Source organism: Tupaia chinensis, unplaced genomic scaffold, assembly GCF_000334495.1.
Source record: "Tupaia chinensis unplaced genomic scaffold, TupChi_1.0 Scaffold000234_1, whole genome shotgun sequence".
In the NCBI taxonomy this organism is placed as follows: Eukaryota; Metazoa; Chordata; class Mammalia; order Scandentia; family Tupaiidae; genus Tupaia; species Tupaia belangeri.
In genome coordinates this window covers 2,570,931-2,587,812 of record NW_006159712.1, presented here as the reverse complement: position 1 = coordinate 2,587,812, position 16,882 = coordinate 2,570,931, and the positions used below count along the sequence as shown (strand labels likewise).

Here is a 16,882-nt window from a genome sequence, read left to right as displayed (position 1 = left end):
CCGTCACTATAGCACAGATGGGGCCATAGATGGTTTGTAAATGAATGAATGTGGCTATGCGCCAATAAAACTTTATTTGCAACAGCAGGTGGCAGTGGGCTAGATTAGCCCATAGGCTGTACTTGCCCACCCTGGCCTTTGGGAGGGTTTGAAGATGACGAGGAGCATGCCCCTTGCCAAGCAAACCAGAGGGTCAACTCCCCTCTCTCCGCCAGCACCCTTTTAGAAATCCATCCCATGAGAGAGGCAGAGCTCAAGCAAGCCGCTGAAATTCCCTCTTTGCCTTCGAGAACTGGAGGTTTAGATTTATGGGCATGACAATTTGTTTCACATAATTCTGTCAGTAATTACACCGACTTCCACCAGCAGCCATTAGGTAAATGATTTGGCCCTTTCCCCTGAGTAATATTTTCCCCCACTGAAATAAATGGAGGGTGCATTTCTCTCCCATAAGTTAAGCATATTATTTGCCTCATCACACAAGGCAAATGCGGTGACTCTGAGCTATTAGTCTATCACTGCAGCAATCAGACGGCCAGGAGCCAGAAGTAATTTACAACAGGGAAGTAAACAGGACCCTAGATAAATAAATAAGAGGCCTGGGCTAGTTTGAGGCCTAAAAAGATTAAGTAATGAGAGTATCTAGTGAGAGATTTAGTGCTAAGTGAGCTAGGACCAAAGCAGCCTCCCATGGAGGAATCAAATTATATCATTGGAAAGAGATATTATTGAAGTCCCTCATGCTGAGCCAGGAAATCATCAGCCCTTTGGAGGGGTGGGCTGCCACATTAGCATAGCAATCTGGGACTCCACACTGAAGTCTGGCTAATTAGGTACAGGTAAATGGGTTATAGATGGCAGGTAAGCAGGGTGCAGTGACCCTGCCCACTAGGAATACCTGGTCAAGTCCTCGGTGGCTGCTAGATTATTTTAACAGGCTACATTTTTTTTTCTTAAATGCATAGGCTCCTTATAAAGGATGTGTCCTTACAGAAGTAAGTAGCTGGGATGGGAAAAAAAAAATAGTACTGATGTCTATTCAGAACTGACTTTAGCTTTTTAGCTTCTAAACTTCCTACGGGGTAAAGATTCTGATGTGTTAGGGCTTGTAGTTCTTGGGAAGGCTGCAAGCCCTGGTGAGCAGTCTCCATCACTCCACCTCAGGGAAGAGGACTTCCTCTTCTACTCCCTTCCCTTTGTTGGTTCCACTGTTCCCCCATTGCCAGGATGGAAGCCTTGGGGAGTCGGCCTCTGCTCCTTCCTTTCGTTTGTCCACTTTGCTGACTTTCCCTAGAGTGGCTTTCGTCTGAAGTTTGTCTGTTAGTTCTCTTTCTCCAGCATGTCGTGACAGTAACTTACAGAGGCACAGTCCTACTGTGCTTTCACAGAACCACCAAGAACCCTTTTATGGGTAAGAATTGCTAATGCTTAGTTTCTCCAGCAAATCTGTCACCAGTATCACCTCTTTCAAACACCAGTATCACTTTTCTTAAAAGATACCTACTACCCCCAGCAGCCTGGTCCAGAGACACATTGATGCTCGCCTTCCTGCATGCTAATGCTCATTCTTCCTTATTTCCTCATCGTTTCACAAAAAACCTTAGCCAAGGTAAGCAACTACCTTTGGGCTGTGTCCACAGCATCAGATCAGAAGCGGTGTGTGAGTGCTCTACTACTCTGTACCTCATTTTCTTCACCTGCAAAAAGAGTTAGTCTAGAAGTTCTGGAAGGTGCCATTTAGCTCTGGCCTTCTATGAAGATGACTTCTTACCCCCTGGGATATTATTGTAGAGACAAGAGCTTGGCATAGAATGGAGAGTCACACCTTTGACTAGAAATTCTTCCACCTGCCTTAAAAGAGCCAAAAAAAGACAAAACCAACTTGAGATGCATCCCCTACCTCTTAGCTCCCACCATTCCTATTTGCTTTCTTTTCTTCCCTTTTCTTCTGGTTGTATCTGTATTTTTAAGTCTCCTGTTCCATAGTTAATTTTTTGTTGCTATTCTTCCTTGCTTTCTTCCTCTCTTCATTACTCCAAGTTTTCTTCTTTACATTTGATTCTTTCCCCCCATGCATTAAATGAATATGCCTTTACTGAAAAGATACCTCCTTCCTTCTCCAGGACGTGAAATCTAAGATGAAGATTGGACAAGGTCCATCATAACAGCACATCTCTCACTAACAGAGAAGCAATGAAGACCGTCTCCAGAGTCTACATTCCATAGTGCAGTATGGGTGCCAGGCCCATTACTGAATGACAGTAACTTTGCAGAAAGGAGAAGTGACTGACAGGTATTGGGGGACAAAATGGGGGAGGAAAGGATCAATAGTGAGTTACTATTATAGCTTTATACAACACCAAGCCAGAGTCTCAAAGAGAGTTAGTTTGGAAAACAGTAATGTTGATGTCCCAGTGTGGTTCTGGTTCAATTACTTTAGAAGATACGGTTCATTTCAGATTTGCACTAATTCACCAGATGTCTTTTAAACAACCTCTGGTTTAGATCTCAGATCAAGAAAAAAAATAATTCGGAGGTTTAGGTCAATGCTCAGTAAATTAGTATAATCTATTCTTTTTTTTTTTTCAGACTCAGGTTTGGTTTCTGTTTGAGTCCCCATTTTTTTTTTTGTTTTCTTTTTTGGACAGCCTTCCCTGAGCTGAGACTTCCAATAGCTAGATAATCCTTTTCAATGCCCATTAGAAGTCAAAAATCAATGAGGCCTGGAGATGAAGCCAACACAGTTTATCTTTTCATTTCATTGTATCACAGAATATTATTCCCAGATCTTTGAACTAAGCATCAAAAATAACATTCCTCTCCCCAGCTCTCAGTCTCAGGCACTGGTTCACATCTGCTAGAAGAGGATTCTAGCATGGGCTGCTGCTCTTTCTTTGTTGGAGATGCACTGAAGTATGACACCCTGCCATGCTGTATTGTTGTGTGTGTGCATGTGTGAGTATGCATGGGCATGTACATGGTCATGTGCGTGTATACATGTGAATTCACATGTGCATATGTGCTATTATCCAGTCATTTGGGGCTTTTGCAGGGCAAAGAGGAAAGAGTTCTGGTTTGGAATAGAAGGTGCCTTTCACCACATAATAAAAGGAAAAAGCAGATTTTGGAAATGTCATATTCCTTGTCTCATCGAGCTAATTTCCAAAGTATTTGTCAAATGCCTACTACATGCTAGATGCAGTGGTAGGTGACTTACGGAGTCAACAAGACAGACATAATCTATGCTCTCGAGGAGTTTACATTCTACTGAGGAAGAGGAGAACAGAAAATGAGTAAGTAAACATACATGAGCCAAAAAATTTCAGGTAGTGATAACTGCTGTGAAGGAAATAAAACAGGATCATCTTACAGTTGGTCACTACTAAGTAAGGGGACCATGACTGTAGACAGAGGGACCAGGAAATGGCTCTCTGAGGAAGTGACATTTGAGCCAGGACCTGAATTTCAAAGAGGATCCGGCAATACGGACATTTGGGGCCAGAATGTTCAGGTCGAAGGAACAGCAAGGTCAAAAAAATGTCAAAGTTGTTGGAGCAACAGAAAGAAGGCCCAGCAGTCTGCAGTGGTGTAAATGTGGGCAGAATGGCCTGGGCTGGCACCACAAAGAGCCACAGGGGCCACATTGTATAATATAAGAGGCTGGGGTTTCTTCTTAGGACTATACAAAGCCATTGGAAAGTTTAACTAGGGGCGAGAGGAATGAGGAGACTGATTTGCCTTAAAAGGATGGTGACGGGGCCTGACCACAGTGGTGCAAGCTGGAGGGTACCACTGTTTGATGGCTGGGGCAGTACAAGGGCCCAAGTTCAGCTCCTAGCCCAACTGAAATAGGCTGGGTCTTCAGTGTGCACCTGTAGTCCTAGTTAACTTGGAGACTGAGGCAGGAAGGACTATGACATGGTGAGACTATCAAAAATCTCTCTCTTTCTTCTTCCTACACATGCTCTCTTTCTCTCATTTAAAAAAAATTATGGCCGCTGTTGGAGGGATGGTAAGGGAACATGAGAAGCAAGCAACAAGAAGAATACTGAAGAAGTTCTTGCAATCATCCAATCAAGAAAGGATGATGGGTGGTACTAGGGTTAGGGCAGCAGAGATTGAAGGTAGTGGACACCCTGGGAATACATGGTGAAGGCATTCTAGCCAATCTTCACGTTATTCATGTCAACTAGTACCTACTCAGGGAGAAACTGGAGAGTAGGGTGCTCCCGGGCACCTCTGTCTTTCCCTGCTACTTTCCCTTTCTGGCCTCATTAGACCTAATGATCTCCTTTTCCTCACTCTTATTTAAATAAAGAAAGTGCCACACAAGGGAAGAGAAACTTCAGAGAAAACTATCAACAATGGAAGCCATAATAATTATTTCCTAAGATAATATAGCTCAGTGGCTGAGCTCTTGGAACCTGGTCATTGACAATGCTGTTTGGTGTTATAAAAAGGAATGAAAGTCACTGAAGGTTTTGGGTAGACATATGACCCATGTAGAACTCTTCCAGGGAAAGAAAGACTCCCTCTGGAGAATAGAAGACATTTATAGTAATAATTTACTGCCTCTGACACAGATCTGCCACTACTATCACTATTCACCAAAAACACCAATAAGACAAAGAGCCTCCTCCTTCCCACCACCACTGCTACCTTTCTGACCCCTAATATTTCACTGATACATTGCTCAGTAATTTGAACTAATGTAACAACATGTCACACAAAAGTGAATTTATATCTGTTCTTTGATTCAGCAGTCCATAAGGAATCTTCGTTTTTCTGGCTTGGATTCTCCTACAAAGAAAAAGTTTTAGGAATATGTGCATGGTAGGTTACATGTATGTGTGTTTGACTTTGGGAAAAAAGAATGAGTAAAGTAGGAGATAGGTACAGAAGAAGATGATTAGGGGAACAACATCAATAAAATTGATGATCGAGCATTTCCTTCTTTTAGTTCTCTTTTCTTTTTTTTAACCTCACTTATTTCTTTCTTCCATGAGCAAGAAAGAAGAAAGAAAGATGGAGAGATAGCATCTCCAAGAGGGTCTTGACACCTGGGCTGCAATCCACCCCCAACCTCAGCCAGCCTCAGGTCAAGAGTGCACACTCACCCAGGGTACTCAGGGAGGTCTCTGGATGCAAACCCAGAACCTTCTACAATATGTGAATCTTCCTAATGAATACTATGTGTCCACTGTAACACAGATGGTGATCTGGCCCCCGCTATTCTTTATTGATACCATTGGTTTTTATCTTTAAAAAATTACTGAAGTCAGATTTCTCTCAGCATCTTGATTCACAGCATAGAGTTTCATAAATCCCACATTAAAAAGATTGGGATGAAGGGTATTAGTCCTATGTTACCATTTTACCTCCTTAGAAAAGTCAAGATTCTTCCTTCACTTAGAGAAATGTTGGCATGACTCTATAAATATTTCAATCAAAAACTGACTCATTGATTAAAAATTCAAGTCCAGAGCCCTAGAAATGCCAATGAGAGGACACACCTTCAGTTCAATAGCAGGATACTCTACTTAACCAACCATAAAGAGAGTTTTGGGCTACATAACAGGCAGTGCCAATCAAGAGAAGGCCATACTTCTAAAAAGGTTTCATTTCCATGAGTAGAGTTAAGAGAATTAGAAAAAGAATGATGGGTGAAAAAAGAAACATCATGAATAAAACATTAAAATATTATTCTAAACTATGAATCAAAAACTCAGGTCCAGCATACCAAATTCAGGCAAGGAGCATGAAATTTACTTATATTTCTTCATTTCTGTTTGGTTTGGACAGTACTGTGTTATCATAGTTTTGCTGTTGTTAATAGTGTGTCAACACTTTCATTACAGGACTCATTCTCCAGGACTTTGCAAATGAACTCCAAACCTAACAAACAGAATTTAATGTTCAAATCCAGGATACTCAGCCCATAGGAAAGTCAGAAGAAGGACAAAGTTACAGACTTTGTTGAGATTTGAAATTATGTTAGAATTTGGGGAATCAAATTAAAACTCTATTTGTCCCCTGGAGAGATTCTCAAATGTTGGTTGAAAATGAGAGATGATTAGGTTCTTTAGAAATAGTTCTGTTAATGCTGAATGTGGTTCAAGAGGAAATATTTCCAGAATATTAGATCTGGGCATCTTTGCATCATTCAGACAATTGAAGAATGTGTGTCTGGGACTGGCCCACCTCAAAGGGCTGCTGTTTTTCTTTATACAATGTGGTATTTCCCTGATATTTAATTCCCTGGACATTTTCTAATTTTGGATCAAGAGAATGAGGATCCCATGGTGTAGGTGAAGAAATGCCTCTGGTTCTCATACTTAGCAAAGAACACCTGTTCTGTTTGAAAATCCTTGGTGATTGCCACGAACGCCGCCCAGGTTGGCCTATTCCACGACACACCACAGGGTGCTGAGAGCCACATGGGTATTGTGCAGAAGTGGCCCCGGTGTCAAGGTGCCAACTCCACAGGTGGGTCCCAGCCAAGGAAGTCTGAGAAGGAGCCAGATGGCAAGAAGCCCATACTCACACCCTCTGGGCTCAGATTAGACATTCCTAGATTCTATATTCGGCATCCCAACAAGCAGCACATTGAAGTGACACACACACAGTAGGTGTTCAACAATATTTTAGTTGTCCATATTCACCCAGTTCTCTTCCTCTGGACTGTGCAGGAATGTCACCACAGGGAGTTGATAGTTTCAGGTATCAACTGGGTGTTTGTTTTATCTTTCCATTTTCCCAACTCATATTTTTATATACAATGAAGAGAACACATTGTTGTATGATGGTGTTCTAGTCTATGTACAAGGACGTGAGCTTGTCTTTCCATGAGCTCTTTAATGCATCACCAGAACTAAGATACAGGAGGTCTTCCGAAGCTCATACACATACAACCCTTCCTGCCTATATTCTTTATTTTTCTGAAGTGAATCAGTCAGTCCTGGGGTTTTACCATTATCACTGCTGGTCCAATGTTGTGCAACAAAGGCTGATAGAATTTCCCTGGAGGGTGGCTTTCCCACCCTCATCCAGGGCATGGCTGCAGAATGATGCACATTTCTTTAGAACCCCCACCAAGTAAACCAGCAAAAACCCTTACCTTCTAACCAAAGAAAATACTAAATCCATGAAATCACTTAAGCTACCCTTCCAAAGAGAGGGAGACTCAAAATGTTTTATGCAGCAACCTATAAGAAACTCATTTTGTGGGATGTTTCACATTCCAGTCCATGGTTTATTCCCCCATATATCCCTGCCAGTAATATCAACCAGATGTGGCAAAGAAGTCTGTGCAGAATTGTAAAAATTACAAGCATATTCTGTAATTCCAAAGCATTGTAAAGTCACAGCTTGGTTTTCTTTCCTTCTTTAAAAAAAAAAAAAAATTAAAAACAATTTCCAAGCTGGAAGAATGTTCTCGGTACAAGTAGTGCCTGATCATTTTAGTAAATTCTTTTTCTGGCCCAAAGGCCTAAAGAGATTAAAAATGCAAAACCTGATGCTACCTTTGATAAATTGTAGAGAATTTAGAAAGGTCTACTTGCTAGCATGTATTTAAGTCTATAAAATTTTCTCTTCCAATGTTGCAAGTCTTGATAATCTAGGTCTCAGGTAGGCACATATGCTTACATACGCTCATATGAGCATGTAAGTTCTAAAGACTGAACCATACAGCTCCATAAATCTATGATTGCACTCTCTCTCAGATACAGTTCAGAAAAAAAAAAAAGGCAAAAAACAACAACAAAACGCACACACAAAACAAGGAAGCAAAAAAATGTATGAAATAGGTATCAGAAAGACACCCAAGGTTTAGTCCTTAAGAGTTAAACTCAAGTCTCAGTTTCATCACTGAGTAGTGGGTAGAAGAATACCTACTTTGCAGGATTTGGAAGAACTGAAATAATTTGCATATATATATATATATATATATATATAGGTTCCTAGCATACAGTGGGTGAGTAGCAGATGTTTGGTTCCTTCCCTTTTCCCAAATCTACAAAATAATAGGGGCAATACCAGATTGGTATTTCTTAAATCATGCTCCATAAGTGACAGACACCAAGTCACCTAGGATGCCTATGGACAAAGCCCAGTCCCTAGATCCATCCCAGATTTAATAAATCAGATTTCCTAGGTGCATGATCTGGGAACCAACATCTCGGTGATATTTTTCTTACATGACAAACCTAGATCCTTGCTCTAGAAGTATGTCCTTACCTAGCAACCTCACCTAGGAATTTATAAGAAATACAGATTCTTAGGTACCACTCCAGACTTATAGAACCAGAAACCACATTTTTAAAAAGATCCTCAGGTGTTTGTATGTGTAGTAAAGTTTAGGAAGCACTGGTCTATATAACTTTTATTCCTAGTTCTGAAATTCAGTGGTGTAGTCTATGAGACAAAAAACAGCCTTGTAATCAACTCTGTGGATAAGACTACAGGTTTCTGTGCTCAGCTGCATAAATCTTCATCAGAATAGAGGAGGGAGAAAAGACACTTTCCTTGCCTTCTCTCCTAGCTTTGTGGCTTGAGGTCCTACAGAGAGAGTCTAAGCCACACAAAACAGAAACACCAAAAGAGAAGTTGTACCCACTGTAATCCATTACCTGTCCCCTTGGAGATAAAAGCAAAACCTGTCTTCAAGCACATGATGAAAAGGCAGTTGATTAGGTAGCCGTCAAAGCAAACAGAAGGCTGGCCTCACTGCAGTGCTTGGGACTTGGAGGAAAAGAGGAAAGGGGGAAGAAATGGAGACCGAGTTTACAGAGACATTTTCCATGAACTTTGGGTGGCTATCTCCCTGGCAAAAGTGATTCCATGTCTGTGATGAGATACTGAGGCTGATCTTAGTCTCCTAGCTTCTGATGGCTGGGCCAGCACAGCAGGGAAGCAGGTCTCCAGGCTGGAGCTCAAGGCAGGCAGGCAGGCAGTGTCTGAAGCACTGCTCCCTGTGCCCCCTCCCCATTGTTTTCCCATCCTCCTATTATCATTTCACCACATCAGATAACAACTCTGCTGGAAAACCGAGTGGTATGGTTTTTGTTTTCTCCACTGTTTTTTTCACTTTTATAGCATTGTTTCACATCAATGCAGAGTTTTATAGCCACATATTGCATGTAGTTATGTTTTAAAGTTTAGTACAAAACTGGAAGACTAAGGTGTAGCAAAGGGATCTATGAATAGCAGGGGTACCAGCTAGAGGTCCATGGCTCCAGTCATTCAACAAGCCTGGGCTCACTGAGGGCTTCAAACAGATACGGGAACTAGCACTCACAGAGCTCCTCCTGGGTACATGGCACTTTGATTACTAGTTACTAACTTCTCTTAACTAGAGTGTGAACAAGGATACGGATCTGGAGTCACACAAGCCTGAGTTTGAACTTTGGCTCTGCTAGTTACTGGTTCTGTGACCTAGAGCAAGCTGTCTAAATCACTGAGACTCTATTTCCTTTTTGTTGTTGTTGTTGTTATTATTATTATTATTATTATTATTTTGGAGAGGTTTTTTTCGCTATAGGGTGCGTGCACTCGCCAGACAGACAGAGAGAGACATAGAGACAGAAAGCAAGAAATCACCCCCCAGGGGGGATGGTCATGCCACAATCCCTTCTCCTCCATTCTCCTCTCGGGATCTTGGGCACACACGCACACGAGCCCGGCGTGAGTTTTAAGCCACCGGGTCTGGGACGCGAACCGCGGTCGACTACGTGGGAGTCCAGCGACATAGCCATTACGCCAACTGCTGGTTCCCGAGATTCTGTTTCTTTATCTTTAAAATGGGGATATGGTGTCCAGGTACCATTGAAATCTAAGAGTCAGTGAGATAATATATGTGAAGCACTTTGCAGAACACCTGGCCCACAGTAAATATGCAATACAACTTGGGAAGAGATAAGTGCTGGGTTACATTACCCTCAAATACCACATCCAAATTTATACGTTGAAGCTTCAACCCCCAGCATTTCAACACACACTGTATTTGGAGATTAGACTTTTCAAGAGATAGTTATGTTAAAATGAAGCTATTAGGTATAGCCCTAATCCAACATGACTGAGGTCAGCATAAGAGGAAGAGACAGCATGGGTGCACACACACAAGGACAAACCACATAAGGGTTGGCAAGAAGAACACCATCTGAAAACCAAAGAGAGAGGCCTCAGAAGAAACCCTTTAGGGTGGCACCTTGATCTTTTACTTTTAGTCTCCAGAACTGTGAGAAAATAAACTCCTCGTGTTTAAGCCACCCAGGCTGCAGTATTTTGTTCTGGCCACCCTGACAAACTAATTCAGGACCTGATTATTATCCATGCTGTAAAGCTAACCAGAGATAGGGAGAAAGTTGAGATCCCTTGCTCAGGGTACCAGAAAGCAGGATTCGAAACTAGGTCTGTATGGCTCCAAAGCCCCCACTTTTTGCTCTAATATTGGGCTGCTTCAAAGAGGCATTAGATCACCCTTCTGAATGTACCTGTCAGTTTGTCTGGGGACCTAGCAGATATGCGTAAGACATGTGATAAACGCAGAAGATGGAAAATACGAGAGATACAAATGAACAGTAATGAGTTCAGAGAAGGGTCCATTCATTGGAAGCAAGTGCCTTGAAAACAAGTCCAACAGCCTCCAGTTCATTGGTAGGAAGGCTGTCCCACCATGATAACAGCCCAGTGACTTGGGGCTAAGTTAGCCGGCCACATTTCATATTATTTTCAGCTGCTTGGAGATTAACTTTCTAAGTCACTTGAAAGTCCACTGCCCCAAGTGAACAACAGTGGGCTTAACCCCAGTGGCATTTTAAAAAGCTATCAAATAGAACTGAAATGGGGAATAATTGGAGTCCTCTATCCAGCTGCCTTCATAGCTGCTTACCAAACCATTACCAAATATCAAACAGACTCTTCAACCTGATCTTCGGGGACACATGTTCAAAAACATCCCAGTGGTATGTTCACCCTCATAATGCAAAGTCTAACTCTAAAGAAACACTTATAAGTCATTGGGTCTCTCAGCCCCTCCAAAGCTCTCTAATCCAGGAAAATATGAACGGCTTTCAATCTCTGTTTTCACCTGATCTTTTATGCTTTCTAAGGAATTTCTAACACCATTACTACTTAGCCTTTAAATAAAAAGAACCTTCCCTGCCTTTTCCATGTGTAGTTGATAGAGAAAACTGGAAGGGAATGCAAAAGGAGAAATCAGTAGCTTGTAGGCCATGTAGCAGACCATGTTCCATCCTGCCCCTCCTAGATGAAACAAATGAAGCCCAAAGAGGTGAAGTCACATGACCAGGGTCACACAGCTTGTGGATGGGGGAGTCAGTATGGGGATCCAGGTCTTTTCACTCCAAGTGCAGTGTGTGTCTATTTGGGAGCCTGGACTCTTCTCCAGGTGCTGAAATATTTACATGACAGACCACAAAGCCCAAGCATATGCACTACTCTCATCAGTAAGCTAGCAAAAATTAGCCAGAGCCTATATTTCACTAGGCATTTACTATTCTGTGCTAATTTTTTTTTCGTGCTAATTGTTGTCAATGGATGACTTCCATTTATCCTCACACCAACAGAGAGGTAAATTTTATTATAATCTATTTTACTGATGAAAAACCTAAGACCTAGAGAGGTTGAGTGACTTGCCCAATATCTTAGGGCACAGAATTGGTAGCTCTTTAACTTTCTACTTCACAGCCTCTTATCCTAAATTCCAGGTCAGGTACTGCAGGGAACCTAAAAAGAGCAGAAGCACTTGAGAATCTTATGTTAGGATGGGAGGGAACCCAAGGCATGCATGGTGAAGACCTTGTTGGGCATTTTGTAGACTGCAGGAATAGTACCTAAAGCTCAGGGTTCTTCTAGGCCCTAGGATTCTCTGGCCCATATTCCATATGCTTGAAAACAGAGTAAGAGGACAGATATACTAACACATATGAATTAGGTGGTGCCAAACCTGAGGGTGGATGGGGTAAGGTACCCAGCAAAAGCCTGATAGAAGCACTTTGATACATGACAGGTCCATTATCAGTCCTTTTTAGCACAACTTCAGCTTTACACAGTAATTAGCATAGTAATGTGGTTGTGTAGAAAACTTAAGGGCTTTGCAGACATGTAGATGTGCATTGGGTCCCAGTTCCACTGTATTTTAGCTATTCAATTATGGGTAAGTTAGAGACCCCTTCTAAACTTTAGAATTAAGATTTAATGAGGACTCTCTTTGCAGGATTGGTGTGAAGGTTAAATTTTGAGTTCTAAGATAAAGTACCCAGGGCAGTGCTGCTTCTTAGATATGTGGGATATATGGGTAAATAAATATAAGCTCTCCTAGCTTTTGTTTTCTCAGTATTAATAAGGCTTAGGCAGAAAAAAACATTATAGTGGAAGAGAGCCCGAACTCGAGAGTCAGGTTACCCAAATTTGAATCTAGGTTCTGTCATTAAGTAGTTATATGACATTGGGCGAGTTCTTTAACCTCTTTGAGCCTTAGCTTCAGATCTGTAGAATAGTACTAACCATAGGACCTACCTCTTAGCATCATGAGGAGGATGAAATGAGCTAACAGACCTACCTTCCTTAGAATAGCACCTAGCATGTAATGCGCTTAGTAGTGCTATTATCTTAAAGTGTTACTGTGAGGATCTGCAGCCCTCATTTAGAGCACGAAGAACTATGTAAAGTAGATGCTCAATAAACTTGCAGACATCTGGTTTTTTTTCACATTTGGTATCTCTTTTGTGGTCTTCTGATAACAGAACTACTATGCTCTTCTTGGTGGGGGACCTATTCCCAAATAAGAGGGATGGATGCACATCCTGTATTTCCTCATCCTCAAACAAGTGGGATGCACACATGACCTTGCCACTCAGAGGACACCATCTCATCAACAATGGTAATTCACTTGGGCATGAACATGTGACCAAGCTAAGTAATCAGTCTACCCTTAGCCCTTTGCTATAGGACTGTTGCCAAATCACTCCCCACCACGGTGGCTGACAGAAAGCTGTGAGTCTTCTACTTGTCTCACCATATGACCACTGCTCCCAGGAAGCAGGGAGTGGGATGAAGTCCAAATGACATCAACACCACCACTGGACCCAGTTGCTCCTGAAGACATAACTACCACTGTTCTTCTCAGTTACAAGAACTGATAGATTTCTTCCTCGGGTTAAACTAACTTTAGTCACGTTGCAGTCGCCTGCTAGTGAGTAGTGTTACTGTCATAGCACAGGCCCTGCACATGCATGTGTACACATGCACACACTTCCCTAGCCCAGCACCATTTGAAACATGTTTTATTACACCACCATGGCCTTTCTAAAAGATAGTCTTCAGAAAAATACTGAATATTATACATATGTTTGTTTACAAGTCTAATAATCGAAGAAAAGTAGTGTCTAGAATTGCTGCTTATCCAACATGGCATACTCTGGAGTAGTTGGCTACAGAGTCCACATTGAGTCTTCCATGGGAGATGGCGTGCTGGGTCTATTGAGATGCAGCACGTTTTTACAACAGAGCCAGTGGCATATGTATACACACTCATGATTGCACATGCATTGATTTCTAATTTGTACCCTGCTTACTTCCAAAAAGGCCCTAGAGTGGCTGACAAAATAAGACAAAGACACAATAGAACCATTAAGAAAAATCAAAGGTCGAGCCCAGAGAGAAAAAGGGATTGCTGATTACAGCCCAAACCTGGATTACTATTGCTACTTCAATTAAAAAGAATGTGTGTGTGTGTGTGTGTGTGTGTGTGTGTATAAATAATATGTATGCACACACATATACACGTGTATGTACACACATGCATGTATACATACATGATCACATGTGTGTATATATGTTTATGTGTGTATGTATGTATATATATATGTATATATATATATATATATGGCAGCTTTTGCATTCATTCAGATGTGTCATGATAGGGCACATGGAGAACTGGACATTGTTCATGTCTACAGCTCAGCACCCAGCACAGAGGGCAGGCTGAAACAGGCACCCAGGCTTACTGAATGAGTGAATGAATGAATTAACTAATGAATGGTGGATAGAAGAATCAAAGTTCCCTGAGAGCACTGCTGATATCCTTAGGCCCTTATCATTCACTTATTTATTCATTTTCCCATACAACTGTCATTAACCAAGGGCCTACATGTGCCAAACTCTGCATTTGTCTATCCCAGGGAGGGACAGAAACCAAAAATGAATAGAATGTTCCCAGCTGCAGCTCTCTGGCTGGAAGCAGAAGCTCAGTACAATTTATCTCAGTGTTCATTACAGATTCTAGTTTTCCTCATACCTCCCAGAGAAAAGAGATCAGAACTAGGTTGTAAAGATGGGAATCGTAGAAGTAACAATAGTAATCTTGATACTTACACATTACTTTAAACCCTAGAAAACACACACACACACCATTATCCCACTGCTTTGCAGTTCCTCTAAGAGGGAGGAGAAGTGGGGAGGGGTGTGTTTCTTTACTGTGAGGCTATTTAGGCACACATGACCCGGGGAGCTTCCATGTGCCCATGCCTGGCCTCCGACATCTCAGAGACCTGTTATCACCACCTGAAATTCCTCCTCTGCCTCAATCAAGACCAGTCAATGTGCAGAATAGGCACGGTCTGATGGCCACAGGGAGGCTTCCATAAAAAAGAGGCAGCCCTTCTGTCACTCTGCACTAACTGGATCCTTAGACCCTACCCACTCAGAATCTCCCAGCAGTCCCAGCCCAACAGCCACCTTCCCTTTGCTACTAATGAGATTCCAGGTGAATAGTATGTAGTCTGTGGCACTCAGCTAGGAGCACATCAAAAAAGGTGCAGTGTAGTGTGGGGCAGAGATGTCTATTAGGCAAGCATTTAAGGAAAGAGCTATAGAGGGAAGGGGAAGTTTAAAATCAGGGTGGTTTTGGTATGTCCATTTGGCATTGCCTATCCAGCTCTGCTAGACATTCAGCTACTGAACTGTACTCTCCCTGCTCTATGCCACCCAAGTGGATCCAGACTAGAAGAGTGGAAAGCAGGGTATATCCTCTCCAACTGTTAGCAAAGTCAGCTAGGTAGGTGGAGCCAGAGAGATGGCATGCAAAACAAGTAGAGACCTTGACAAAGTACAGATATGTCCGAGAGAGGGCAAGGAAGACCACTGCACCACTGGAAAAACAGCCAACTCTTGACTGTTCTTTTTCCAGTAAAGTGTCTTTTAAAATACATTTATGTACATAGTCTCTGTGTGTATCTATGTGTACAGACACATATAAATATATATTCCTAATTCAGAACTCATTCTTAAGTGCATACACTAACATGTGTTTTGCATTTCCCAATTTATCCCAGAGCCTACATTGTTTGACTGCATAAGTAGGCTTTAAACAGTGCCATTGGGAAGGAGAATGATGGCCACTGACATCAGAACCTTGCCAGTAATGTAAGAGTCTTCCAGCCCGGCTATAGATCTCCCACTGTTTCACTCCATTCAGAAAGTCATGCCCTGGGCATCCCAGTTCATTATTACATACACTAACCAGTCACTGCCAACAAGATTTCAGGTTCACAATCATGGAACCTTCACTGTCAATAATTAGCACTTGCCTAACACCCACAATACATGAATCACAGCTTCCACCCTGACACATGGCTCCAGCTCCTGAGCTCCCAAACTCTTTCACTGAATAAATGCACAGAGGCATCTCGAGCTCTTCCCCCTCCCCATTACATTCTGGATCATTCTGGAAGATAAGCAAAATTCAAATTGCCTCTTTCTTTTCCTATAAAATCATAGACTTGTAGACCCAGGGTTCCCAGACTGACAATAAAAGGAAATGGGCAAAGGGCAGAAGGTGTTTTAGCTGGCAAGATGGTATGGTTGAAATGTTTAGTCAAAGCAATGCCCTCTGAGACCAGTGGCAGCCTCCTATGAATAAATTCACAGCAATCCCCTTCCCTGTGAAAATTTCCCTGAAGAAATTTCAGATTCAAATTAAATGGAAGCATTTCTTCCCTCTTTCCAAATGAATGATCCACTACCACAAGTTGCTTGTCTTTACCAGTCACATAAGCTGCTGATCTCTAAGAGGAGGATCAAGTCATCAGGCCTGAAGACGTGGGTGGGGGCACACATCTCAGACCTTCAAAACACTGCTTCAACTCTCCATGCTAGTGTCTACCATGCTTCATACAGCATGGGGTTCCATACACTAAGAGAACCACACTTTGCACATCATCAAAGGTCAAGCAGGTAACACAAGTCAACTCTACTCACAGTCTGGTGAGCTTTGGTGTACTCTGGAAAAGCAATTCTGGAAGAACTTGGAGCTTATTCTTGTTCAGGCGCCTAGAGAGGGGAAAAAAAAAAAAAAGAATGAAAGGATGTCAAGGGGACATTAAATAGGATCAAGCATATTCACAGACACTGGTTCAATCTATCAATCAACTACTCAACCAGTATTAAATCTTTTGGTGTAGAATACTCAATATGTGTGAGGCATATTCCATCTTGGCCAAGCTGTGGTCTAAAGCAAAGGTTGATAATATACAAAAATGTGTGCCGTGTTGCCACTCCTTCCTCAGAGTTCAGGACAGACATCACTAACTGATCACAGAATTCTTTTACATAGACCTCAGGCCAGACTTTTGAACATTTTTCATCATCAGCTCCAGGTAGTTATTACCAACTGATGAAATCTAAATGCCAACCAGACCTCAAAATACATAAGTAAAAGATCAGAGAAAACAATCCAGATCCTAAATGGTGGCGGTGGTGGGAGCAGATAGCAGTTGCTATAGGAACAGAGAAAAGGACAAGGCAGATCATCACAGGTTGAGCAACTGAACAGGATCCCTGCCATCCTGGCTCTTCCAAC

The 16,882-nt window shown here is 42.0% G+C and overlaps 1 protein-coding gene across 5 annotated transcripts in view; it reads right to left on the bottom strand.

The window, feature by feature from the left end:
• SLIT3 (slit guidance ligand 3) overlaps positions 1-16,882 on the bottom strand; it is a 782,476-nt gene that overhangs the window by 528,855 nt on the left and 236,739 nt on the right. For all 5 annotated transcript variants that reach the window (XR_003549377.1, XM_027771828.1, XM_006148363.3 and 2 more), the window contains exon 4: positions 16,282-16,353. Coding sequence is in view for 4 of the 5 variants with exons in the window: in XM_027771828.1 (XP_027627629.1) it covers positions 16,282-16,353 (72 nt within the window). In the remaining variant the exon portion in view is untranslated. The remainder of the gene's footprint in view (positions 1-16,281; positions 16,354-16,882) is intronic.